This window comes from Monomorium pharaonis, chromosome 5 (assembly GCF_013373865.1).
Source record: "Monomorium pharaonis isolate MP-MQ-018 chromosome 5, ASM1337386v2, whole genome shotgun sequence".
NCBI classification, from domain to species: Eukaryota; Metazoa; Arthropoda; class Insecta; order Hymenoptera; family Formicidae; genus Monomorium; species Monomorium pharaonis.
In genome coordinates this window covers 15,886,839-15,914,174 of record NC_050471.1, presented here as the reverse complement: position 1 = coordinate 15,914,174, position 27,336 = coordinate 15,886,839, and the positions used below count along the sequence as shown (strand labels likewise).

Below are 27,336 nucleotides of genomic sequence, written 5' to 3'. Positions count from 1 at the left end.
TAAAGATATCAATAATCGAAGACGCCCGTGTACTCTTTCACTTCCTGGGGGTTGTCCCATCGCTTAAGCTCGCTACATATAAACATATAGATAAAAAAAATTGATTGGTCTACAAGCACTTACATAAGAAAATAGACTAATCGAATTCCTTATGCATATGCTTATGCAAGTTGTGTGGATATACCATGATTGATTGATTCTCTCATGCATTATGCATTTTGTTATGCAGAAGTCTGTGCGGTGGCCCTGAAGTTACGAAACGATGGTAACGCCATCTTCGTTATAATTGTTTCCTTCACAGAGAAATTTAAAAAAATATTCATTTTAAAACACTGGAATTTCTGAAATATCACGACCAATAGTTAATAAATACGACAGAAGATAACGAAAGGAGTGACAGAAAAATAAAACTTAACGATTCAATTTTATTTGTTTTTATTTTAATGTCAGAAAAGCGTTTATAAAATGATCCAAATCTGAATCAATGCTTGTTTCCTTGACGACAAAAATTGTTTCAGATGGTTATGCACACATAATGTAAATACGTGTGCATTAGTCAAACAGTCCAAAACCCATGTCATCGTCTTCTGACTCTGATTCTTCCTTCTTCTCTTCTTTCTTCTCTGCAGCAGGAGCGTCGGTAGCTATGGCTGCTGGAGCTGTTACAGCAGCGGCGGCGGCGGCAAACTTGCTTGGATCCTATGAGCAATTTAGTTACTTTTAAATGTTAATGTATTCGAATGATCACATGTACATACATTTATTATCTTCAATTCAGACTGCGCTTTGCGCGATATTTCAACCACGATCCTGACGTATCAATGGGTTCAACTATATCTAGCTTTGATACGTAAACCAAAATCTTCAGACACAGTGTTTTCATCATATATTAATTTAAAAATAATTAAAAATTATGAAATATAGATGTAACTCGAGATTACATTCCGAGACTTTAGTTACAAGTCAAGTAAATAGTTGAGTAAATAGTCAAATTGTATTTATATTGTATTTAAACAGTATTTATATTTTATATAAATAATATATTATACAAAATACACAATTTACCATTTCCTAAATAGAGTTTTATAATTGTTTTTAGTAATAAAATTATTTAATTTTATTAGTAAAAACAATTATAAAACTATTTAGGAAATGGTAAAATAATTTTTTGAGAGATTCTTAATATAATACTTGCTATTATAAAATTAATATTTATCTTAAATGCAGATTTTAACATCATCAAACAAAAAGCAATGCCATTTTTTCTTAAAAATATAACTCTTAATGTATTTAGTATTACAACATTAATTTAATTTGGATTAATTCAGATGGATTAATTAAGCACTTAAGTGCTTAATTAACCATTATAATTTAGTAAATAATTTTTAAGATAAGGTAATTGTAATAGAGGGATATCTATACAGATCCATATATAGTAGTCGCAGTAGTTTTGTTTTTTAATCACTTGTTAAAGTTAATCAGTTCATAAAAGCTAAATATTGTATAATATTATAATACGAAATATTATATTAAAATATATAAAATAAATAATCTTAAAAACTTTTTGTTTTGCCATTTTTTAATTACAGAATACTATCATTTTTAATAATAGAATAGTTCTTTTTCCACGAATGTTTTATTTATAAAATAATCACTAACTTCGAATGTCAGTTTTAACAATATATGTGTAGAAGTTTAGCATCTAGTATATTGTAATTCAATTTACGACCAATGCTGAGTAAAAAATCGAAATATATCTAATAGAAATACTTGTTTCAAGGATATATCTATAAAAATATTTAAAATTTTTGTAATAAATATACAATATATATAATAAATATAGTACATGTAAAATAAATAGTATTGTTTATATTTAGTTGAAATAAGATTTCTTTTACATTTTAATACATAATAGACAAAGAAATTTTCTCTATTTTTTGTTTATTTACTATTTTTAATTTCTTAAAAATACAAAATAGAAAATAATAAGGCTATATTATAAAACAACACGTTTTATGGATAGACAACTCATTTTTTATAAATGTTTTAAAAATTTTCAGAAATGTTTTTTATTTTAGTTTTGCTATGTTCTATTTTTTTAAATATAAAATAGTAAACAAATAATGAAATCAAACAAAATAGAAAATAGAAGAAATTTATTTATTCAAGGTAAATCAAAATAGATCAACGTAAATTAAAATAAACATCTTGCTTCAAGTAAATGTAAATATAAGTGTTAAATATGATTTGCTTTATATTATACATAATATTTATTTCAAATATTTTTTGTAAATATATTCTTTATTAAATAAATAACTATTTTAATTATTTTCGGCATTGCAGCATTGCAAAGACCAAAGTCTCAAACTGTAATCCTGTTATAGAGATACTTATATTTACAAAATCATACCTTGACATATTCCTTGATGGTGGCAGCTTCCACAAATTCAACGTCAGTAACAGCGGCGATTGCTAGCAAGTTCTTAAAGCCATTTGCAATGCTATGTGGTGCACTGGCGACCGTAGGATAACCAATCGCTAAGCAGACTGAAGCCAAATTCGCAACCCCAGCCATAAATTTTTCACGCAGATCCTCAGGTTTGATGTCTAGAATCTCAGGTGCAAAAATAGTACCAGAATCGTACACTTGTTCAACCAGTAAGCCATAAGAAAAAGGAGAGATGTTCAACATGTTTAAGAGCGTAGCTTCTGAAGCTCCCACCTTATCACCAGGTTTAAGAATATGAACGTCATTCTAAAATATTTAATATTGTTATTGCATGTGTGTGTGTGTGTGTGTGTGTGTGTGTATATATATATATATATAAGTCCATGAAGTTTTGAAAGAATTAAAGAAATTCTCCAATCTTTTTGTAACACAAAAATTATATCAATTTTATCAATAAATTTATAATATACTAACATTGATTTATAATACGTAAGCATTTGAATTTTTAAATTTATTAATAAAACTAAAATATAGTTTTCTTTAAACTTAAAATTGAATTTTCTAAAATGGCATTGTTTGAATCTTGTGAAAGTGTCTCAAAAAACTTAACCACAAACAAAATATAAAAATTCAAAATTTTTTTGAAAAGTGCAATTTTGTCTTTACAAAAAAAACTGTATCAACAAGATTACACAAATCTGATTATTTATAATGTAATAGATGTATATACATGCATATATTGTATATACATATATACTTACGTTATAAAATATGTACATGTATATACACACTATGCCAGCAGTTTAACAGGGCAAAATATCAGTATCAAAACTATTTTGCATTGATGGCAATGTGACAATATTGTATGGGTCCTTTATTAAAAGATATACATAAAAAATGATAAATACTCAAAGTAACCTTCAACTTCTTTAAGTTGGAGAATTTTCTCAAGTTTGAACATTTCTCACAAGTACTTACTATAATTTCAATAGTACCCTTTGAGATCTTAGTCGGAATACTCAAAGCTTGAAAAAAAGAAGTCTTTTCAGGACCAAGTCCTGTATTTTGTGCAGGAATGATAACACTTAAAGGTGCAATAGCTCCTGCTCTGGCTGGTGCCCGTACTTTATTCTCCAGCAATTTGTCTCTCACTTCAATCAAATCACCTCGGGTAAAAACAAATCCGACATTACCACGAATATAAGGCAATAATTTCTCCAATGCTGCATTACGTTCAATATGACCACGAATCGCTTTTCTCATCATGGTATTTTTACCCATCAGTACAACAGCATTTCCACGCAGCGACATACGAATCTGTTGCATTTGCTTAGAACCGACATTGTCCGCACCCACAATGAAGCATTTAGGATAATCATCCAATAATTGCTGATATTTAACAAAAATTATATTTGAAAATATTTCTAATATATATTTATAAATTTTATAAATATTAAAATAATTATATACTAGTGCTCAAAGTATTAAAATGCTTGAGATTTTTTCGTATATTACAAAAGATATCTCAGTTAAAAACGTAGTTTTCAAAAATACAAATTAAGGGGATGCTAAACTGCTCGCCAAACTTAATCGAGGTCGATAATGTAGAGTCATTTGGGCACATCATTAACAAAATTTTGTATGTATTTCTTTTATAGATTTAGAAATCCTTTTCCAGAATTAATTGTGGAGGATTTTTGATTCTGTAAATGCAATAAAAAGTTATACATTGGAACAAATTGTACAATTTTGTCGATAAAACAGATAGGATCCCCTTAAACACGGAAAACTTTTTTCTAAAGTTCCTAGGCTTATTCTAAAAGCACAATATTATTCTTTGCTGAAATGCCAAGTGCACCTCATGCTTATTTTATACGTACAAAGTCTAAAACTTTTATACGCAGCAAATGTTTTCATGAGTCGACTACAGAAGTCGATAACAAAACTATAATTTTCTAACTTTCTTTCGTTTTTCGTATGAAATTGATCGCAGCGCACCGCGTTACTATCTGTACTTTAATTTTGGAGGATTTTCAATTCCATGCAATCAATAAAAAGATTTTGGTGAAAAATTAGTGATAAAACAGCAGTTTAGTATCCCTTAATAAAAGTTGCTTTAAATTGTGTTAGTTTTATTTCTATATTACTTCTAAATTTATATAAAATATTTTAAAAATATTTGTTTATTTTAAGGTGCTGTAGCTCAAGAAAAAAATTATTTTAGAAGTATTTCATAACAAATTATCTTTTGTAAAAATTTCTATAAAATTTTCTTTAAAAAAATGGTCAAATAGCTTTCTACAATATTAAATTTTTTGTAATTTTATGTAAAATTTATTTTTTTTAACTAAATAGTTTATGAAAAAAAATGTTTATCATATACTTGGTATTATATAATTTTTTTTAATTTTAAACTTTTACACTTTACTTTTTTTAATAAGAAAAAAATCTTAAGCATCTTAATACCTTTGAACAGCTTCATATATATTTCTAAACAATGTTATTGAAATGTAACAAGATTATAATGGAGCAATAAAACAAAAATAAAAATACTTACAACAAGTTTAGTAAAATAATTTGACTTCCATGTTGCTTTATCCTCCCTACCCATCTTGAAAAGTGTATAGGGATACTTTATAGGAATTTAAGGACTAAAAGCAAAGATGACAATTAGATTACAACATATTTAAAAAATGCAATAAAAATTTGTTAATATTTTTTTCAGACAATACATTGATCCTACAAATTGTTCTGAGTTTCACAAGTGGGTTTATTTATTTCTAGATTTTGTCTCTTGAACTTTTAGATGCATGTTTTCTTTCATTTTAGTGCGTACTCCAATAAAAAATATAGTAATATCTCTTTTAATTTATCATGCTCTATTTAGCATAATGTAAACAAAATTTTAATAATTCATGGATTAATAATGTAATTACGTATAAAATTACACGATTAATCTTCAGAAGCACATGGTTTCATAACCTTACATTTGATACGACTTTGTTATAAAACAATTGTCCAGTATGTTTTTTATTATTTTTCTAATGAAATGATACGTATATAATATCGTAACTTCATGATAGATAATGTAAAAAACACTTGTAAAAAAATACTATAAAAACAAGGCACCGAGAAAACAACATACCTCAGCAACGTACAACAGCAAAATGGAAAAGGATACGGAAGTAGAAGGTAGACAACGAGGCATAACCAAGATCTATAGTCTGTGAACAACGGGAGAAGAAAGATCTTCCTACTCATGTGGTTTGTTCGCGTTGCCAGGCCCCGACATGCTCCTACTCACTCCAATGCATTCTAATAGGTTGGCGTCATCGGAATCAACGTATTAGAGTGAATTGGGGTAAATAGGAGCATGTCGGAGCATGTGACGCGAACAGACCCATGGTGTAAGTAGAGTTCCTATAAGGAGAGTTGTGCCAATGTGACGGAAGTCGCCATTTTCCGTTTTATAGCATGTAAAGACGGCAAATTTCAAGTCTTATTCAAGTCTTATTTCAGTCTTATTTCAAGTCTTATTTCATTTTCTATCCATATTTTTCGACGTTCTAAAGCTTGTGGAAACATATGCATTATTGCACCTTTTTTTGATGTATTATAGCATCCAAAAGCTACACAATTCGGCATTTTCTATTTTTAACATTAATACAAGATATATATATAGGGTGCTTTCCATTTAGTAACACAAGTCGACACAAGCATCGTTCTATCTTTTTTTATGTTCAATGAGTAACAAAGATAGAACGACACTTGTGTCGACTTGTGTCATTAAATGGAAAGCACCCATATTTGTTTTATATATTTGTTGTTATTACATATATATATATATATATATTTGTACATATAGATATATAATTATAAATAAAATAAATGATTGAAAATTTTGTGGAATAGTGGCTCTCGCACACTAGACGCGATAAGCGATGAGCGATGAGCGATATCCAATGAGAGCTCTGCATTTTTGAACATTTTATTGCCATGTTGGAAAATGCAGAACGTTTAGTGTGCCAGAGCCATATGGTTTGTTCACGTCGCCATGCCCCGACATGCTCCTACTCACTCCAACGCATTCTAATAGGTTGGCGTCATCGGAATCAACGTATTGGAGTGCGTTGGGGTGAATAGGAGCATGTTGGGGCATGTGACGCGAACAGACCTATAGACGCGATAAGTGACGAGCGATGAGCGATATCCAATAAGAGTTATGCTTTTTCCAACATGGCGATGAAATGTTTGAAAATGTAGAGCTCTCATTGGATATCGCTTATCGCTCGTCGCTTATCGCGTCTAGTGTGCGAGTTATTAAAGCTCTGGCAGACCAGCGCGATTTCCGTCGCGCGCGACGTGCGATATCCAATGGGCGTACAGAGATGAGCGGAAAGGCGGTCGCTCATTGGACATCGCGCGTCGCGCGCGATAGAATCGCGCTGATCTGCTGGAGCCATTGGCCGCGTTTAGCAGACACAACTGTTGAGTGAGCGCTTAGTAATTCTTTAATGTGATTGGTTAGATGTAAAGATATTAACCAATCATATTAAAGAATCACTGAGCGCTCACTCCAACAGTTGTCTGCTAAACGCGGCCATTATGCCCAGTCTACAATGAGTCGTTGGTCGTTGGTCGTAAGAAATTTAACCAATTATGTTCGGTTATTCTTCTCTAAGATCAACTGTGATTGGTTAAATTTCTTACGACCAACGACCAACGACTCATTGTAGACTGGGCATTATACTGTGGTAAAGACCTATAATCAAAGGCCGGAATTCATAGGCCAGTATTCATAGTCGGATCTTATATTTAAGATCATCTTAAGTACTGTCTTAAGATGCCATCAGCCAATCACAGAGCTGTATTAGCATCTTAAGATATTGCTTGAGACGATCTTGAAATAAGATTCGACTATGAATACCAGCCATAGTCGAATCTTAGGCCGGAATTCATAGTCGAATCTTATTCAAGTTCCAGCTTAAGCACGATCTTGAGACGTCAATGCTGTTATTTCATTGGTTAAGTAAGTCTCAAGTCGGCTCGAAGCTAGACTTAAGACAATGCTTGAGCTTAAGATCGGTCTATGGCCGGTATTCATAGTCGGGTCTTATATTTAAGATCATCTTAAGTACTGTCTTAAAATGCCATCAACCAATCACAGAGCCGTATTAGCATCTTAAGACATTGCTTGAGACGATCTTGAAATAAGATTTGACTATGAATACCGGCCTATGAATCCCGTCCTTTATACTGGGTGCTTTCCATTTAGTGGCTTAGTTTACATCGTGCATTTGATACGCGTATCAGGTACCATATTCGTATCAAATTCGTACTAAATATTTAGTACGCACGATGTAAACGCTGCCGGATCAATTTGGTACGAGCGTATCAAGTAGGAGTATCGTACTAAACTGATACGCGTACCAAGTAATACAAATGTCGATGTAAACGCATAAAACGCATTTTAGAGAGAATTTAGCAATTGAGCATAACCTCAGTGCTAAAATCTAAAAACCGGTGTGAAAATGTCTTAGTAGGAGACATCAACATGAATTAAATATGTATTATATTTTTCACAGTACATGCTTAGTACATTCGATGTAAACGCGCCCGTACTAAGGCTTTGGTGCGCACCAAACTTAATACGCGTACTAAGGTTTTGACGATGTAAACTAAGCCAGTAACACAAGTCGACACAAGCATCGTTCTATCTTTTTTTTATGTTCAATGAGTAACAAAGATAGAACGATACTTGTGTCGACTTGTGTCACTAAATGAAAAGCACCCACTGTGGTGTACTGGTGTATAAGCTCTATGGTGAAAAGGCTCCTTTATAGTGAATAGTTTCTCATGCATTTGTTCTGTTTTGTCTCTCTCGATTCTCGTGTAATATGTCAGTTTCTCCTTTTTGTCATGTGAGAGAATAGATTTAAGATAAACGATATCATTATTGTATTGTTTTATAGATTACTTTGAATAACGAAGTCAAGGTGATTTTGATATTGCGACGGAGTGCTGAATTCCAATACAAGTGTTATGTCTCGAAAATGTTGATATTTGATGGTTATTGAATGGGACGAACCTGAGTCACGCGTACGTTGCGTCTAATGAGGAGTATTAACGCAATCTCTTCTGTTTGGAATAAGTTTAAAGCGGATTCCAGAAACATGTGTTAACTATCGAAACGTGAATCATATTGATTATATTATACTGGTGTTATATACAGTCAAAAGCTGTGATTTGATCATGAAGGTTATTGATGTTAATTGGTTTTAATGAAATCGTGTGTGCGGTTAGTGGAATAAAGTTTATTGTTTTGCGTAAAGTTTATTGTTTGATAAATTTACATTATAAGCATACAACTGGAAACGTTATTGTAGCGCCATGGAGAAGTTTATGATCGACTTGGACAAAGTTCTGAATGACTTTGAGTTCAATGAAGGTACAATTTTCAGTCAAAGTATATTTGAATTTCAATAGAATTCTTTATATATTTAGTGTTAAGCAAATTAAGAAATATGATACTATACTATACTTTGAATAAGAAAGTATACTTGAACACATTTAATTACCATCATAAGTTGTAAAATTGAATAATTTCAAACCTTATCTTTCATACCTTACCTTTCTGCACAGCAAGTTTTTATACTGTTTGCACCTGCAATAGTTCTACAGTTCTTGATAGTTTATTGCAATAGTTCTGCCAAATTAATATAAAAAAATTATAATTTGAAAACATGAGATGCTAATTTTCTATGGCACCTTAAGTTTCGAAAAAAATTTATTTTTATTATAAAAGTGTAATTTTTGAACTTTTACAGTCCTAATGTTCCATAGTTTTTGATAGGTAGATTATAGAGATAGTTCTGACTTTTAAATAATTTTTAAACCTGTGCGCTGGTATTTTACCATGCATGAAAGTAAGATGTTACAACATAATCAGGTCTAGACAATTTTTTTCCATTTTCTGGTTATTTTATAATAGTTTCAATGCCTGCGATGAGTATTATTGAGAGTTGCAGCTTTTAACTATTTTTAAATAATTTTTTATACCAACTACTGTACCTATGGGAGGTATAAGCTTATGGTTTCAATCATTTTTTTAAGCAGTTCTTGGATAGTTCTGACCATTATGAGGTATTTTGAAAAGAGTTCTGTTAATTGTTTAAAAAAAAATTTTTGACATTCTCATCTGTATCTCATCTAAAAGGTGCTGTTCCAGTCATTTTTTATAACAGTTTGCTACAGTTCTTGCATAATTCTGACAATTTCAATATATTTTGCAAAGAATTCTATTAATTATTTTTCAACAAGTTTTTAAATCAATTGCCGAATACTGTTGTATATCGTTGAAAAAGTAATTGCCAACTTTATATCTTTTGTAAAAAGCTTGAGGTATTAGTGGTTTTAAAAATAACTGGCTTACAAAAAACCTGCACCTTGGACCAGAACAGGTTATTCCCATGTATTTTAATCCGCTAAAAACAAATCTGATGTCTGTTTTCTCCACATCTCAGTTTTTTCTAATCTTAAAAAATACTTAAAAAAATCATAAAACCAGGGATTTCTGACTTTTATTCCTTCTACAAACATTAAACTTTGTGATCCAATATATTTTAACTAACCATTTCTAATTTTAGGAACCTTTAATAAATGCTCCATGACCCCATAACCTATTATTAATAGCAAACCCTATTACCTCAGCTGCGTTCCGATATTTACTGCCAGTACTGAAAATCTATAGTTTAAGCCACATATACTGTAGATTTTCAGTACTGACAGTAAATATCGTAATGCAGCTCTCATAATCCCAGAGATTTGATGCAAACGATGAAAAAAATTCTAACATGATACCGTAACTTTGATATTACAAACTCTATAACTGCATGAACTCTTAGATGTTTAATTACATCTTTCATGACCTGTCCAAAACAGAGCCCATAATCCCATAGCCCTATAACCTCGTATTCTTCAGGGCAGCGATCATGAATCTTTGTCACTTTTCACTGGTAGGTAAATGAAAAGTGAAATGTGAAAAAGGGAAAAATGAAAAGTAGTATTTCTATTATACAAATTATTAATATAAAAATGTAACTACAGTATATAAAATGTAATGAATAATATATTAATAAGTATCAAGCAACCAAAATTTATAGTTATAATGTAATATAATAATATATAATACAATTAAATATAACAAATGATTGTAAAGTTAGGTTAGGTTAACCGTCAGCATGAATTCTTCAAACGTAAAATATTTCATGTAAACTTTCGATTTGCTTGAAAATAGTGTCAATTTTCATGGAAATTTTTAACCTTCACGCGTAGTGGTTAAAAATGAAAAATGTGAATACAATTTATCTAGTAACTTTAATCTTACTACTAGTTATATGATCGATAAAAAAAGGGATGTGTAGAACTAATTAATATAGAAAGATCCAGAGAGAAATAAGACGTAGGTCATATAAGATTGTATAAGACGTATTAAAACGTGGATGTGCATGCTAAAAGATGATATAATCTCTTTTTCCTTATTTTTAAAAATTATTTTATTAGCCAAAATATATAACAATAAGCAAAATACAAATAAATAAATTTTTGAGACATTTTTATGATTTTATATTAATTCTATAGAACTAATTTTTTTGCATTTTTAGAAATAAAAATATATTGTTAATTTTACTTAATTGTTAATTTAATTATTTTAATAATATTAAAAATAAAGAATAAATCTGTATAAAAAATTTTACTGATAAATGTTTATTGATATTTTATTATGTTGTATGACAGAATGAGTAATTTTCAGAGAAATTAAGTGAGTATGAGAATATAACAAATTTGTTAAATTTTAATGTTTTTTCTTAATTTACATGCTTACCAAATTAATTACTTCATTACTATAATTTCTTATTTAACGTCACTGTCAGTATATATATTATATTAATTTACCATGCTGAGTGAAAAATTATATTTATGCTATGTTGTATTATTAATTGTAATATACTGATGTAATATAAAAATATAAAATATATAAATAATTATATTTATAACAAGATGGCAAACATACATAATAACAAAATGACAAATATACATTTGTCTTGACGAAAGATTATTGTTTGATTTTTTTAATTAACATTTTAATTTATAATAAAAGTATTTATTACATAAGACCAATAAGTTAACCTTAATTTACAAAGAAAGTTGGACTTTTGTTTGTCAAAAAGTATGCAATAATACATAAATTCCTATTACTTAATTTACATATTATATTGAAACATTTTTTCCAAAATACGAACGAATTTTGCGCGTTACGTTAATATCTTTCTTGTTACGCGGAAATTATTTTGATCATTATTTTGATTTTGATCGTTTCGGTTTTGATATTTATTAAAAAATAATAAAAAACGCAGTTGCCATGTTGAACAATACACATTAATGTCAATCTTTTTATTTTTCACTGATTGAGGTTCACTGTTTCACTTTTCACAAGTTCACGCTAGGGAAAAGATTCATGATTGACTCCCAGTAGAAGACCCTAAAACCCTATAATCCGTTGAGATTTTTTAACTCTGTATGTTTAGAGCATAACTCACGGTTGCCTGTGTTTGTGTACTCTTTTATCATCAAATGATCTATGAAGTGGATTTCTATTACACTTTTTAATTAATAGCGTTTTCGATTGGGATGCACTGGCTGCACTCAGTGTCAGGAGCGTGTTCGATTGGCAGTGCCAATACGCACTTGGCTAGTGTCACGTGTTCGTTTCACCGCATTACTCTCGCGTAGTGCGCACTTAATGCTAATAGCGTTTTCGATTGGGAAAAAGTTAGTGCGCACCAGTGCGCACTCAGTTCATACCAACACTGGACAAGTTCCATGGGTTGCATGGTGCCAGTTCAGTGCATTGGATGCATGCAGACACCAGTGCATCGTTTTGAATGTTTTGTTTCAAATTTGACAAAATGAGCAATTCGAATTTGGCTCTTTTTAATATTTTGGAGATATTTTTGGAATCTACTTGAAGTTCAAGTGAGGAAGAAGAAATAATTACAACTCTCAGAATTAGAAAAATAATTCCAAAAATCACAAATTATGTGGCATGTGTGAAAAATAGGTAATGACACTGTAAGTGTTACATCTTTTTATATAAGTATGTAACCTATACTTTATTTAAAATATAATTGGCACTGAAAATTTCGGCGTGTTCTTTTGTACTTGCACTATTCAGTGCAACCCATGGAACTTGTCCAGTGACTCCAGTGTTGAACTGAGTGCGCACTGGTGCACACTAACTTTTTCTTAATCGAAAACGCTATAAGGGTTTATAGGTAGTCAGGAGAGCAAAAAAAAGAATTTTTGTAAATTTTTTTACAAAAACTGAATGAACTTATTTATTTAAAAACCTTTACATATGAAAGAGTGACACTTGTAAAATATGTAATAATTTTTTCATTGAAAAATATCAAATAATAAATAAAAAAGAGCAGCTTATTGAGGATGCAGTCAAAATGCAATGTGCACTCTAATAGCGTTTTTTACTGGAAAAACTAGTGCAACACTAGTGCGCACTGAGTGCAATTTTATTGTTTCACTGTAAAAATCAGTTCACATATTTTCAATGTTTAATGTTCTACTGACAAAATTGATGCAAAAAATTGCACCGAGTGCAACTTTTACTCCACCGTCTTTTGAGATGGTGAAAGGTGCCAGTGCAAATTAAAATGTTATGTTCGTGCTTTAAGGTATTACATTAAAGTATATGTTATTACATTATTTTAGTAAACTTTATAACAACGAAATTGTTTAATTTTTAAACCTGTCTAATGATGTGTTCCACTGAACCACACTAAACCTGCATTATTATTGCGCTAGTGGAGTTTTTATCGAAATCTACCGCAGCGCTGGTGCTGTATCAATTTTCCCAGTAGAAAACGCTATAAGGGTGACGTCACATGGCGCGTATTACGATACGCGCGTATCGGGCGTATTAAATTTCGACCAGACGATCCGTTTTTGATACGCTGACGATCCGCGGAAATTCATAATCGAGCGGATCGCACACATACATATGCACAGTCGTATATTGTTACATGGCGTGTGCACTGGGCGGTGTATATATTTACTTCTATTTACTATAACCTCTTCAGATTCATGAGTACTACGCGTGCTACTCCTTCTTGTCACTTTTTGTGTACTTCTTATGGGCACGAAAAGGTTAGAAATGGCCATGCATGTTTGTGTGTGTGTGTGTGTGTGTGTGTGTTTGATACGCCGAAATGTGGCTCTTATGTCCCATGGAGCGGATTACGCGGAAGCGGAATCAGCGGATCACTAATCACGGGATTGTTCTAATAGAACGTTTTCAAAAATTCCGTCGAAACAGTCCCGTGATTGGTGATCCGCTCGTTCCGCTTCCGCGTAATCCGCTCCATGGGACATAAGGGCCATATTTCAGCGTAATGAAAGCAATGGAATATCTGTTGTTGGTTGCAGAGTTCGATACACCCGATACGCGCGTATCGCAATACGCGCCATGGGACGTCACCCTAACTCACACCAAGGTTATTTGAAATAAAAAAACCAAACAGATTCTGTTAGTACCTTAGAATATATTATTAAAATAAAAAAAAATTATTGAAATATTTTTATGACTCCAAGTGGCACTTGACACATATACAAGAACGCAGGGTTGGGAAGTAACACATTACTTGTAACGCTGTTATCGTTTTTGTTACTTTTTTTTTGGTAACGATCGTTACTTTTTTATGTCTGTAACGATAACGGTAATGAATTTAGCCGTTACTTTTATTGTTACTTTAGTTACCTATTATCTTTTATATCTGTTCAATAGATTGCGTGCTGGTCGCGCTCATTATTCTTGATTGGATAAAAATATCCCGATATAGAGAGCTAGAAATCAATGTCACATGAGAATGCCCTGTTGAAATATTCTGTTGATGCGATGCGTGAACCTTTTATTTTGAGATTTAAAAGACTCTAGATAATCGTCTTCAATACGCAAATGCATACAATGTATAACCTATCTGCTAGATTATAGGTTACGTGCAATAAATGCAATTATAAAATATTTTCATATTTTATAATATATTTTAAATGTATGTTTGAAAAATATTCTCTACCTTATATCTTAGGCTGCATTCCGATAGTCACTGCTAGTACTAAAAGTCTAAAAGTTTATGGTATATATATATATGTGTGTGTGTGTGTGTGTGTGTGTGTGTGTGTGTGTGTGTTATAAGCATTGTGTGTGCGTGTGTGCGCGCGCGCGCGCGCGTGTGTGTGTGTGTGTATAAAACGTGAACTATAGATTTTGAATCCTGGAAGTGAATATTAGAATGCTTATATAACATTAATTTTTAAAAACAAAGTTTATTAAAAATTTTTGACAAAATGACATTTGTGAATTACAATATAAATTCTTATAAAGATAAGTATATCAAAAAGATAAACTTCTCATTGCCATGACAAAGGTCGGCTCCTCGCCTCTGTTAAGAATTTCCAGGTCGGTGGACACTAGAAACTCCAACAGCCTCTCATCTCTCCTATTGGTATCAGTGCTCCTCCACACCGTATGGTGCGCATTTGCATCGCACCCCAGATGAGGGGAAGCTGCTCTCTTTGGTAGAACTCCACCAGACGAACTACCGGTCCGATGGCAGCGGATCGTCCTCCCCGCGCGGGAGATAGCCCGACGCTACCAACACTTTCCTAGCCCTGGTTCCGCTGGTGATGCAAGTTGATTTGGGTCACGCCCCCCCTTCCCCGGTCACGCCCACTACGAAGACGAGATCTTTGGGTCGGGTTCCTCCTTACCCCTTCTTCCTTTCTTTTGGGATTTTCCCCGGTTTACTTTGAATGTGACCTGGTCTATCCCAAGGTGAGGTCTAAAGCCTAGCGCCTTGAGTTTGTTGATGCTAGACTGAGGAATGCCGAGAACGAGATTCCTATCTTTACAGGTAGTCCCTACGTTCTCGGCATAGACGCGCCAAGCCGAGGTGACGATATCCGGGTTCTGCCGCTCCAACAGCCCCAAAACCGCAATTGCGCCTACAGGAGGTTCCAGGACCCACACCGCAGCCCTGTATTGTCTTTGCAGCGTCTCCAGTGCCATCACCTTGAACCTGGTGTCTTTCCACGGTACGATGCCGATCCGGCTTTCCAGCCATCTCGATGATTCCGCATCCGTGCATCTCGCAACCGCAGCCTCCGCCCTCAGAATGGTGCTGTCGAATCTGGGCAGGGTACCCTCCCGGATCTCCTGGATCTCTTTAAAGACCGCACCCCTCAGCTGCGCCAACTGTTTAGCAATCATCACAACGTTGGGGTACTCCTCCGCGACAATCACCCTTGTCAGGGGGTCCACGGCGTCTGCGTAAGCATGGGTCTTCTGGATTTTTTGCTTTTTCTTTGCCCCTTCTGCCGATTGTGGGGTCCCATTGGGGTCCTTTCGGCGTTTATTGCTGGAGTTCTTCTGAGCCCCCCAACCGATGTTCGGGGGATGGTCGAGGACGAAGAAGAAGAGGTCTCCGGAACGGCCGGCGGAGGCCCAACCTGAGCCTGAGCCCGAGCCCGAGCCTGAGCCTTCCCCTTTCGCTTCCGAGCCCTTCTTCTCTTTGCGTCTCCGGAGAGTTTCTTCTTGCCAAGATCCTCTTCGCCGTTTCGTCCGTTGCAGTTTTGGTGCCTTCCGTGCCTTTAGGGGTCTGTTTGGCGCTGAATCTGCTCCGCTCTCTGCAGTCTCGGTGCTTCTCATGCCCCCCAGGGGCCCGTTCGGCTCCCGATCTCGCTTCTACCACCCTTTTAGAGTCATCGAATGAAACCTTCATCGGTCTTCTGTGATATTTTTAAAAGAATTTTTCATCTAGTTATTACAAGTAACTAGGGAAAAAAGGGTCCGCCCATGCAAAGCCCCACATGTGTAGGTAAGGCTAAATACTCTGGGGTTTTGCCTGGTTCCCCAGAGGCATTGTTTGAGACACTGCTCTCTTAGTGCCACGCAGCCCTTGCCGCGATAACTTCCAGCTTGGCTGGAAATCCCGTGGGTTGAGTTGGTTCGCGGTATCGGTTTTTTCCACTCCTGGGCAGAGTTTTACGTCTTCCGGGCAGGTTATAACCCGTTATTACCTGAGCGGTCCGCCCCGGAACGCGGGGGTTTAGGCTCGGACGAGGGTTTCCCACCCGGGCGTCCTCTTATCCGCCACCCGAAGCGCCCGGTAGGCACTCAACCCACGGGATTTATTATTGATATAATACTTAAATGATTTGAATGTTAAACATTATTAAATATTAAAGAAATCTTAAAATCGTCTGTTTTATTGACATTTTTTAATAAAACTAATCTTTTAAGGGGATGCTAAAGTTGTCCTGTTTTACCAATAATTTTATTTATTACTAATCTTTTAATTGCATTTACAGAATTAAAAATCCTTCAGAATTAAAGTATAGATGATAACAAAGCCGGGCCGTAAAGATTTTGTAGGAAAAACGACAAAAAATTTTAAAATTGTCGGCTTCTGGGTCGACTCGTAACAAAATGTGTCCGATGTAACAATTTTAGACATTGTACGCACAAATCAAGCCTGGGCCCAAGTGGAGCAAAACATTTAGAAACAATACTACGCTTTCAGATTGAGCGTAGGCGTTCTAATAAACAAGTTTAATGAGTATGAAAATTTTGTGTCTAAAAAGAGCAATCTGAAAAAATTTTTTTAATTTTTAGTATGAAATTCAATTTATAAGCTGATATTAATACATAAACTTTAATTTTGGAAAAGTGTAACGACCGTTTTTCGCGCGGACTGTTTAGCTCGGCGGGAAAAGGTCCAGGGCAAAAAAGGGCTCAGAGACAGCAAAACGTGTTTGTCAGTTAACAGTACAATTTATTGTCCTATAATATATTACATTTAGGTCGCGAGTATTTACAGCGGGTGAAATATATATAAGGTCTGGTTGCGCGTTTATGTGCAGCGGTATTTTACATTGATCAGCGACGGGGCGCGTGACAGCCAGCCGATCAGCTGTGTGGCTCGGCGAGACGATCGCGGTGCGAGGGGCGGTACGCGCCTCGAGCTCGGTGCCCCGAGTTTGGTGATCGGCGGGCGCGCGGCGCGGGAATGTTATCTTCGGTCTCGGTTGTTCGGTGACCGGCGGGCGCGCGATGCGGGCGCGGATGTCTCGCGTTTCCGATGTTTCCCCGAATTACTTTGGCAATTCCGCGAAGCGTGATGATTTTTCAGGGAACGGCGTCGGCCCCGAGAGCACTCGGGGGGGGGGGGGGGAAGACGGAGAACATTCCGTGCCGGTTACTGGGTCGTGAGGATTTTGTCGGTGCGGATTCTTAGCTAGCGGCCGAGAGCTCTCAGCGGAGACAGAGCATGCTCTACCCCGTGGCTTTGTTAGCGAGGAAGGAAAAGAGTCGAGCTAGGCCGAGAACTCTCGGCGATGACGGAGAACACTCCACCGTTTTCTGGCTTGTAGGGTCTAAGCTTCTCGTCGGAACGAGTCGGACAGGATAACGAGAAGTGACAACTGCAGCTGCCGGGCCTTATATATGGTCCCCGGCAGCTGGTCGGGCATTTTCGGCGGTCCTCGGCCTCCTCTCAGCGACGCAGATCGGGACGCTGGGTCGAGAGGAGGGAGGATGTATGCCCCGGGACGCGCGTCATTTCGGCGGTGTGGAGTTCTCTATGGCGGGCACGCTTGCCCGATATTCGGCCCGGCGGGTGTTCGGCCGGGCCGCGCGGTTGCTGTCAGCCGCTAGTAACGTGGTTCGTTACAAAAGAATTTCCAAATCTATAAAAGAAATATACAAAATTAATGATATGCATGAATGACTACATTATCGACCTTGATTAAGTTCGACGGGCTGTTTAGCATCCTCTTAATTGGCTTTATGAAATTGCAAAACTCTTAATTATACAAAATTGAAGTACGCACTAAAATCTAGAGGTGAAAGGTCGAGTTTATATCAAAAACGAAAAAGAAATTTATTTTTGGTACGTAACAGCTGTCACTTGATGACAATATTTGCTCAGTATACAAAATCTGCGATATATATGTACAAAATGAAATCTTATTTCTCTACACAGAGAAAGTTTCTTCGGATTTAATAAATTTTCTTCAAGTCAAACAAATTTAATCATTAATATACGCCAATGAAACTGATATTTGAACTAATAAAACCAATTGTTTGGATTTTTAACCTTCAATCCCTACCGTGTTTTTTGGCACCCTCTAACCCTACCTATGGATCGTTTTCGTCTTTGCCCTTATAACCATATAAATAATAGTTTAAAAAATCTGAAAAAGATTATGTATATTTTTTAAACATTTTTCTTTAAGAAACTACCATTACAGTGGAACCCCGCGTTAACGTACTCCGCGTTAGCGGAAATTATCCCCTCCATATGCACTCGGCCCATATGAGTAGCGTGTGTGGGGATAGCAATGCAGTCACGTAGTATGTAAGCAGTTACGACGTATTCTTAAAGATTTGTGCAAGATTTTAATGTGTAATTAATTCATTTAAGATTAAGAAATGGCTAATATTTTTTTAAGTTTAAGAATTTATATATTATTTTGTCTACATGGTTATTAAAAATTGTCTCAAAAAATTGTTTCAAAATATTATTCGTGTAATATAAATAAAAATATATTTTTATATAAATTTTTATTTGAAAAATTCACGCACATGTAAATAAAATAGCCAACACTAATTTAAAATAAATTGTTTAATGCAATCACATAAAAAAAGGAACACCGATTGCAATCAAAGCTGGATTTCTAATTTGATAATATTTTATTTATAAATTATATGTTAGAAAATAATAATAAATTAGAAGTGTAGGGAATATAAAATATTTGGGAATATAATTTAAAGGTAGGAGATGTGAGTTTTTCGGACGGCTATAGATACGATTGACTTAATCTGAGACGCTCTGCTTGCAATTTTATGATCGAATACATTTAGTCTTAAGCGTAAACATTAACTGGTTAGATGGCAATACCGTTACGTCCCTGAATTTCACGGAGTGGGAGTGAAACCAAGCAATAGGAGATAACCCCGCGTTAGCGGACCAGAGCCCCGAACAGTCCGCTAACGCAGGGTTCCACTGTATATCACCCCTTCCCAAAAAACTTAATATGTTTTTTTTAATAAACAGTAAGAAAAATCGGTAAAAAAGTTAATTAAAAAAATATATACTAGGTGGATCAAAAAGTTCGGAATAAGTGAAACAAGAAAACATTTTTTTAGCCAAATTCGGTTTTATTTTTCAACATACATTCCTTTTAAGTCGATACAGCGAGTTCAACGATTTTCTAACTTTTTTATCCCGTTCGAAAAGTAATCCTTCGAAAGCTCTCCAAAATAGGCCTTAGTTTCAGCTATGACCTCCAGCGATTTGAGTAAAATCGCTTACCAGTGAGCCTTCTTTTTAGGTTTAGAAAGAGGTAAAAGTTGCTGGGGCCAGGTCTGGCGAATACGGTGGCTGAGGAACCAGTCCAAACCCGATTTTATGCAATTTTGCTTGCGCAATTAACGACGAATGAGCAGGCGCATTGTCGTGATGATAGCAAACGCGGCACCCATTCCGCGCAGAGCTTCTTCATACCCAAAATATCATGTATGATATTGAACACACTGCCATACGACATCTTTGTGGTCTCAGCTAGCTCCCTCAATTTCACTTTGGGGTCGTTCAATATAATATTATGGATTTTTCGACGTTTTCTGGTGTACTGACGTCTTTTGGGCGTCCAGATCGTTCAGCGTCATCGGTGCTTGTACGACCGCAACGAAAGTCAGAAAATCACTTTTGGATCATCTTCATCGACGGTGCAGAGTCCGGATAATACTTATCTAGCTTGGCTTTGGTCTCGGTTATCGTTTTCTTGCGTAAATAATAGTGTTTAATTAGAACACGAAACTTAGATTTTTCCATTTAAAAAGAAACACGGAGGTTGGTTGCTTCTCACTGCTGATGCTGTAACTTGTAAATGCGTAAACATAAATGGCTGAAATTTTGACAGACGTCTAATGAAGGATGAAGCTAGGTATAATTGGTTCACATTAGTGCATACTAACGCCATTTCTTAGGATTATTCCAAACTTTTTGATCCATCTAGTACACTGAGCAACAAAATTAACGCAACAAAAATTTTTACCAAAATTTTACTCAACTTCAAATAATCGTAACTTTGCGAAAACTTATCGTATTGGAAAGTTCTTTTTTTTATTTTAAAGCTTGAAGTCTCTACTTTAAAGAACATTTGTCAGATTTTGATCCTCTTCTTTTTCCTTTTCGGCATTTCTTCAAAAGTAAGAACGTGTTTTGTCTTTAAAAATTTTTATACTTTAACGCGTTCCATGGGGTGCAGTAAATTTTTCTCGTAAATTTTATAAAAATTATCGTAAAATATGAACTTTTCCCTACAAGTTGAAAAAAAATTAAAGTCTGTACGATTTTTTTTGGTGGAGTTATTAAGATTTTAAGAAAAAATGGTCATTTTAATTTTTATCGCTTATTACTCGTGAATAGATCAACGTATAGCGCTCCGCAAAAAAACAATGGAAAATGGAAAATTTGCACTTTCAAATATTAATTGATAAGTTGGGAAAAGCGCTTAGGCAAATTTGGCACAAAATTCCGCAGGAAATTATTCAGAGGTGCATAAACATATAAGAACGTTTACAAGCAGTAATTGATCAAAGAACTTTAGTGTTTATTATTGGGGAGTAATCGTACTATAAAACTTTGCTTTAACGACGTGATTGGATCCTTTTTCACGACAATACATTGAAATAAATGAAAACCGTAAAATATGCGATTTTTTTACGTAATCTTTGAAAATGCGATTTGTTGTTAGAAAAAATAAATCTATGAAAAAATTAATAACAGCATTTGAAAGTACAAACTTTCAGCTTTCCAATGCTTTTTTGCTGAGCGCTGTACGTTGATCTGTTCACGAGTAACAAGCGATAAAAGTCAAAATGACCATTTTTTCTTAAAATTGTAATAATTTTGCCAAAAAAAATCGTACAAACTTTAATTTTTTTTCAATTTGTAGGAAAAAGTTCATATTTTACGATAATTTTTATAAAATTTACGAGAAAAATTCACTGCACCCCATGGAGCGCGTCAAATTTTTGAAGACAAAACACGTTCTTACTTTTAAAAAGATGCCGAAAAGGGAAAAGGAGAGGATCAAAATCTGACAAATGCTCTTTAAAGTAGAGACTTTAAGCTTTAAAATAAAAAAAAGAACTTTCAAATAGGATAAGTTTTCGCGAAGTTACGATTATTTAAATTTAAGTGAAATTTTGGTAAAAATTTTTGTTGCGTTAATTTTGTTGCTCAGTGTATATAGCAATGGTAAAAATTAAAAAAAAATTTTTTAATTAGTTTCTAGAAGGAAAAAAATGTCTGATTAACATAGAATGAAAGCAGATATCCAATTTTAGCTTATAAAAATTGGAATTTTTTGAGGATGATGAATAGCGTTGTAAAATAGGGCAACATCAATAAATCAACAATGTTTTTTCAGCATAAAGTTTTAACAATTTATTATTTAATACATAGTAAAAATACAAGTTTTGTTATAAAAATAAAAAAAGAATAGTTTAAAAGCAGTTGTGACAGCAATTTAAACGATGATTATTGCAAACGAGTTTGTTGCATCGAGCACAACATTGATTGGTCTTTTATCATTCTTATGTAAACAATAAAAACACTTTTTTCTTTTCTTGATTTATTAGTTAATGTCCAATCTTCCCAATATTTGCCGAATGCTAAATTTTATTGGTCTGCTTAAAGTATTCTGGATTTCTAATCTCCATTGTAGATGTTTAACTTAAAATATATACATAATTATGTTCTAAAATGTATGTATGTATTCGTAAATACTTAATTAACAAAAACAATTTTTTTTGAAAGTTATTTTTACTTACGTAATCCCTACTTATGGATCGAAAAGGTCCTATTCAAATTTTACCTGGCTGGCGTTTGAAGTAGAACAAATGGACCGGGCTGGCCTTGTGTACTGAAGACCCTTCCCCTCCAATGTTTTTTTTTAGTACAACTTTGATGGCGTTAGCATCGCGGTTGTACGAAAAATTAAAGATTAAGTAGTTCTAAGCAGGACGAAAACGACCCATAGGTAGGGATTGAGGGTTAAACAAAGTAATTGTTTTTTTTTTAAATAAAACATTTTTTTAAGAATTTAATTTTTTTTTATATAAATTATGTTATTAATTGATGAAATACTATTTGAGCACGTTTCTTCTCTAAGGAGACAGAAGTTTGTAACCGAATACATGATTATCACTACACGCAGAAAAATGATTTATTATCGAAGCTAAAATTTTTAGCGATGACAGCTAGGATGTGTCTTTAAGATGCAATAACAAATACTACATAGGCTCCGAGAACTCACTATGATAGCATAGATTGATTTGTTTTCTGTCACCGTGGGTGGTTTGCTTATGCCTTTGGAGTGTAAATTGCACTACGAGAAAGGTGCCGCATGCGTCGTCTTCTAGTGGCGGTGCGCGAACTACATCGCTACTGCGATCATATAAAATTGAATTTTATTTGAATCAAATAATGTTTTTATTTAAATCAAATATTTCAAGTATTATTTTAATTAATAATGATTTTCGTCAAACAATATGATTTAATATAGCGAAACAATCAAATTTTTATTCAATAAAACAATATTTTGTAAGGAATAAATTTTTTCCAGCGAAACAAATATAATTCAAACCAATACATATATTAAATTTAAAGGAACAGTTCTCTCTGTGTATGGATAACATTTGAATAATATTGTGCAATTTGAACTAAAATTAAAAGCCCAGAAAAGATTAGCTTCATGAACTTTTTATAATTGCAAATTGAAATATAGGTTAAAAAAGAGCAGTTTGAAAAAATTTTTTTCATTCTTGGTATAAAGTCCAATTCGTAAGTTGAAAAAAGAAATAAAATTTTATTAAAAAATCTTAAAAAGGTAAAAGAGATACGCCACGTACATAAACGCGTGCGTTCAAAAATGAATTTAAATCAGTACAATTAGCCAAGTATATTAAAAAAAGACTTAAAGAAATTTGATTAATATCTATTAAAAAATTATATAGAATTAATTAAAAGAAAATAAAATTAGCCAAGTATTTTTAAAAAACTTAGCAAAACTCCATAAAAATTTATTTAAAAATTATCTGAAAAATGGAAATGTTATCGATGATAAGAGATAATGAAACAAAAAACTTGGCATGTTTGGCTCGTATTTTTTCTGTATTTCCAAGGCTCTATGTTATTGATATTGATAAATGTATATACAAGAATGCAGTTAATGCGAGCTGGGCACAAGTTTTTCATTTTATTATCTTTTATCATTGATAACATTTCCATTTTTCAAATAACTTTTGAATAAATTTTTATGGAGTTTTTCTAAGTTTTTAAATACTTGGCTAATTTTATTATTCTTAAATTTTATTTATATAATTTTTTAATGGATGTTTATCAATTTTTTAGTCTTTTTTTAAATATACTTGACTAATTGTATTGATCTCAATTATATTTTTTAAAGCATGGGTGTAAGTTCTTGGCGTATCTTTTTTAAATTTTTAACGTTTTTTTGATGGGTTACATTTTCCAAAAACACTTATTAAACCAACTTCCAGAATTATTAAAACAATTATTTGTTGATTTTTGTTTATTAATATTGATGTCACTTCAACAATATTAATTTTAATTATAATGATGTTATTGATATAACAGTACTTTTTCTCCATGTAAAAAAGCCATGATACACATAAACTACGAGTTTTTATTTTTTTTTAATATCTAAGCAGATTATATTTTTATACAGTATTTTATTTTTGAGAAATAAGGTGATGGTGTTTTAAGAGTTGTTATTGATACTTTTTCTCTATTGAATACATACGAGCAACAAATTATTTAAGTGTAAGCGTTGTACACGTTGTTGCAATAGTGTTTTTAACATAGTTATATTCTTTAAATAATGTTATATTGAAAATATTTTTATTTTATTTTAGAGTAAAAACGAATTCATAATAAATTTTTATATTTTTATGTTTAATTTTCTTATAAACGTATGTACACACGCACCCACGCACGTACACTATTCAGCTGATTTAATTTTTCTTTAGCAACATAATTTTTTACAAATTATTTTTTAAACAACTTAAAAGAACAAAGCAATAATTTTTTTCTTTGGTAACGTTTTAGCAACAATAACTGAAATTAGGGCAAACTGATGAAAATGTAAAATATATAAATAAAGATGAGATGCTTATATCGATCTGCTAGTTTTGATGCTGAATAATTTTTGTGTGATTTTCACTATCTTCAGTTTATATGAACTGCGCGTCAATATTTTTGTCAGGTTTTGAAACACATTTATTAGCCAAATGTTTACAAGCTAAGATTCTTTTTTCCGAAAATAGGTAGTAGTGAAAATTATACAAAAAATCTCTTTTATTTTATTCATATTTTTTTTTGTCACAGAAATCACAACTTTTAAATGGAAAGGTTTTATTATATAATTACCTTTTAAATAGATATGTATGGTATTGAAAGTTGTATGGAAATAATATGTTGTATATAAGCTGTATGTGTTTTGAATAAAAATTTAATTAATATCAAATTTTATTGAATTATTTACAGATTGTGCAGAACAAACAGCGTCAGTTGTAACTTCTACGGTCGATGCAACAGCCATGGAGAAGCGTACCAGTGAATCTGTGTCTCCGAATATGTACAACTTTAATCCTGAGAAAGGTGTAACCATAGATGTAGTACCGTCTGTCGAAAAGTACCAAGATATTCGGCCGATGAATGTCGACACCAAATATTCACTAGCTGAAAAGAACATAGTATTTATATCGGACGGCAAAGATTCTATAAATAATTTCTACATGCACGATTGTATCAATGACATCGCGACTGAACAGAAATCATGTGTTCATTCTTATGATTCCGATCAAGTATCCTCAACGATTCATAGCGACTTATCCCAAAACTCGATGCAGAAACAGCAGAATGCAAATAAGTTTGATTCGAAGGATGGCGATAGATATGATAAGAAATTGAATCAATCCAATTTCAAACCTAGTATTAGCAATGTGTTTAATAGTTTAAACGAATATATTAATGCTCCCACTAGAAACTTAAGTTATATTGAACCTATATTAGATGAAGCAGGCGACTTGTCTAAAAAATCCACAGATGACGAAATAGAGAAAGATTTTAGATTGAACAAACACGTAGCAATTAATGAACATTTAATCCCAATTAACACGAATGCTTTGGATCACAAAAGTATACCGGTAGAATTGGATGCGTTTGTCAAAGTTGAAAGTAGTAATAAACAAAATAATATAATACAAAATGTTACGTTTTATCATTCTACGCCGATACAGTCTGAAGAAAATAATAGCAATGCTTTAATTTCCACGTCGGATGCGTCTATCTCGAGACACAATAATGTTACAATAGATAGAAAACTGTTGAATAACAAGGATGATCTAGATAAAAAGGTCATAATTAATGATATGCTTAAAGAAAGTTCCGATAGTATCATTAACAATAAACAAAAGCAGGATTCGGATTTGGATAATCGAGATTCCATCGACAAATACGCATTGGTCGAAAATAAAGAGAGTATAGCGGAAAGTACTACAAAGTTGAATAAGAATTTAACGAGCAGTGAAAATTATGACAAAATTGTGAAGACAGCTAAAAACGATGTCTTTTCTAATGTACATTTGACACAAACAATTAATACCGGTGATGATTTTTCTGAAGATGAATTAAACCAGTATTTGTTAGAGCTAGAGAAAGAAGAGAAATCTAAGGCAGAAAAAATACTTTCGGATTATAATTGGTCACCACAATCGTACGATGAATTCAGAAATGATACGGAAAAGAAAAATTATAGAGAAAAGAGTGCAAATTATTATCTTCAACGAGACGAAGAGAATATTAATAAAGCGCCGCTGTTCGAGAAAATTATGATAGGCGAACTTCCGAAAATCTCGCGAGAGGAGGAATTTCAGGAAAAGACGAAGAAGTTTTCTCTAATTTCTTACAATGCGGATATGTGTAATAAAAATATAATTGATGCAAACTGTAATAATGCTCTAAAAGTTGATTTAAGTGGAAAAAGTAATCAACTGAGAGATATACAAGATAATATGCTAGATAAAACGATAAAAGACAATTATGTGATAGAAGTAATCGGTCAGGATGTAATAGAAGCAACACAAGATAATACTTTGCAAGCTTTATCTGATGTTGCTGTTCAAGAGAAAGTTTCGTCAAAATTTGAAAATATTAGGGAACAGTTAGGTAGTAATAATAATGTGAAACAGAAACTACAGCAACATTCTATTACAGACACTCTATCGCAAGATAACAACAGCGAGATTTTATTAAATTTATCAGAAAACAAAGAAGATCACGATAAAAAAGTATACTTTGAAGACATTGCTGAGAATAATAAAGATGTTTTTATAGTACATGAGATTGACATCTCTAACAGCGAGCAAATTTTTAAAACGGAAACTATATCGAAAACTAATGATGTTTCCATGGTTTCTCATATAAAAGAAAATAATCAGGAAGCCGAAAAACCGATCCGTCCCCACACATTGGATATTGGATTGACGCATGACAAAAATGATTCCTATACGTTTGGTATTTTGCTTTAATATTTTTAATTTTTATTATTACAAATTGCTCTATGTTTTTACAATTATGGAAATTTTTGCTTTTGTATTTCAAAACAATTTTTTTGTAGTATTTTTAAAGTTTTTATTAACATATAAACTATTTGTAAAGTTT

General features: G+C 33.1%; 2 protein-coding genes across 5 annotated transcripts in view; one reads left to right on the top strand and one right to left on the bottom strand.

Annotated features, from left to right (window-relative positions):
• Nucleotides 1-418: 418 nt before the first annotated feature.
• LOC105828420 (60S acidic ribosomal protein P0) lies at nucleotides 419-5,625 on the bottom strand. The gene is made up of 5 exons (XM_036287442.1): nucleotides 5,595-5,625; nucleotides 5,007-5,100; nucleotides 3,428-3,838; nucleotides 2,411-2,755; nucleotides 419-699 (listed from the first exon to the last, which is right to left on the bottom strand). The coding sequence occupies exons 2-5, from the start codon at nucleotides 5,058-5,060 to the stop codon at nucleotides 553-555; spliced, it is 957 nt and encodes a 318-aa protein (XP_036143335.1). The 5' UTR covers nucleotides 5,061-5,100; nucleotides 5,595-5,625; the 3' UTR covers nucleotides 419-552.
• Nucleotides 5,626-8,185: 2,560 nt separating this feature from the next.
• Nucleotides 8,186-27,336, top strand: part of LOC105832055 — a 130,221-nt gene continuing 111,070 nt past the window's right edge. For 3 of the 4 annotated variants that reach the window (XM_036287440.1, XM_036287441.1, XM_036287438.1), the window contains exons 1-3: nucleotides 8,187-8,747; nucleotides 8,836-8,897; nucleotides 25,159-27,189. In XM_036287440.1, coding sequence (XP_036143333.1) covers nucleotides 8,731-8,747; nucleotides 8,836-8,897; nucleotides 25,159-27,189 — 2,110 coding nt within the window. In that variant the 5' untranslated portion in view covers nucleotides 8,187-8,730. Of the gene's footprint in view, nucleotides 8,748-8,835; nucleotides 8,898-25,158; nucleotides 27,190-27,336 lie in introns of all 4 variants that reach the window. The other variant, XM_036287439.1, reaches the window with a different exon arrangement.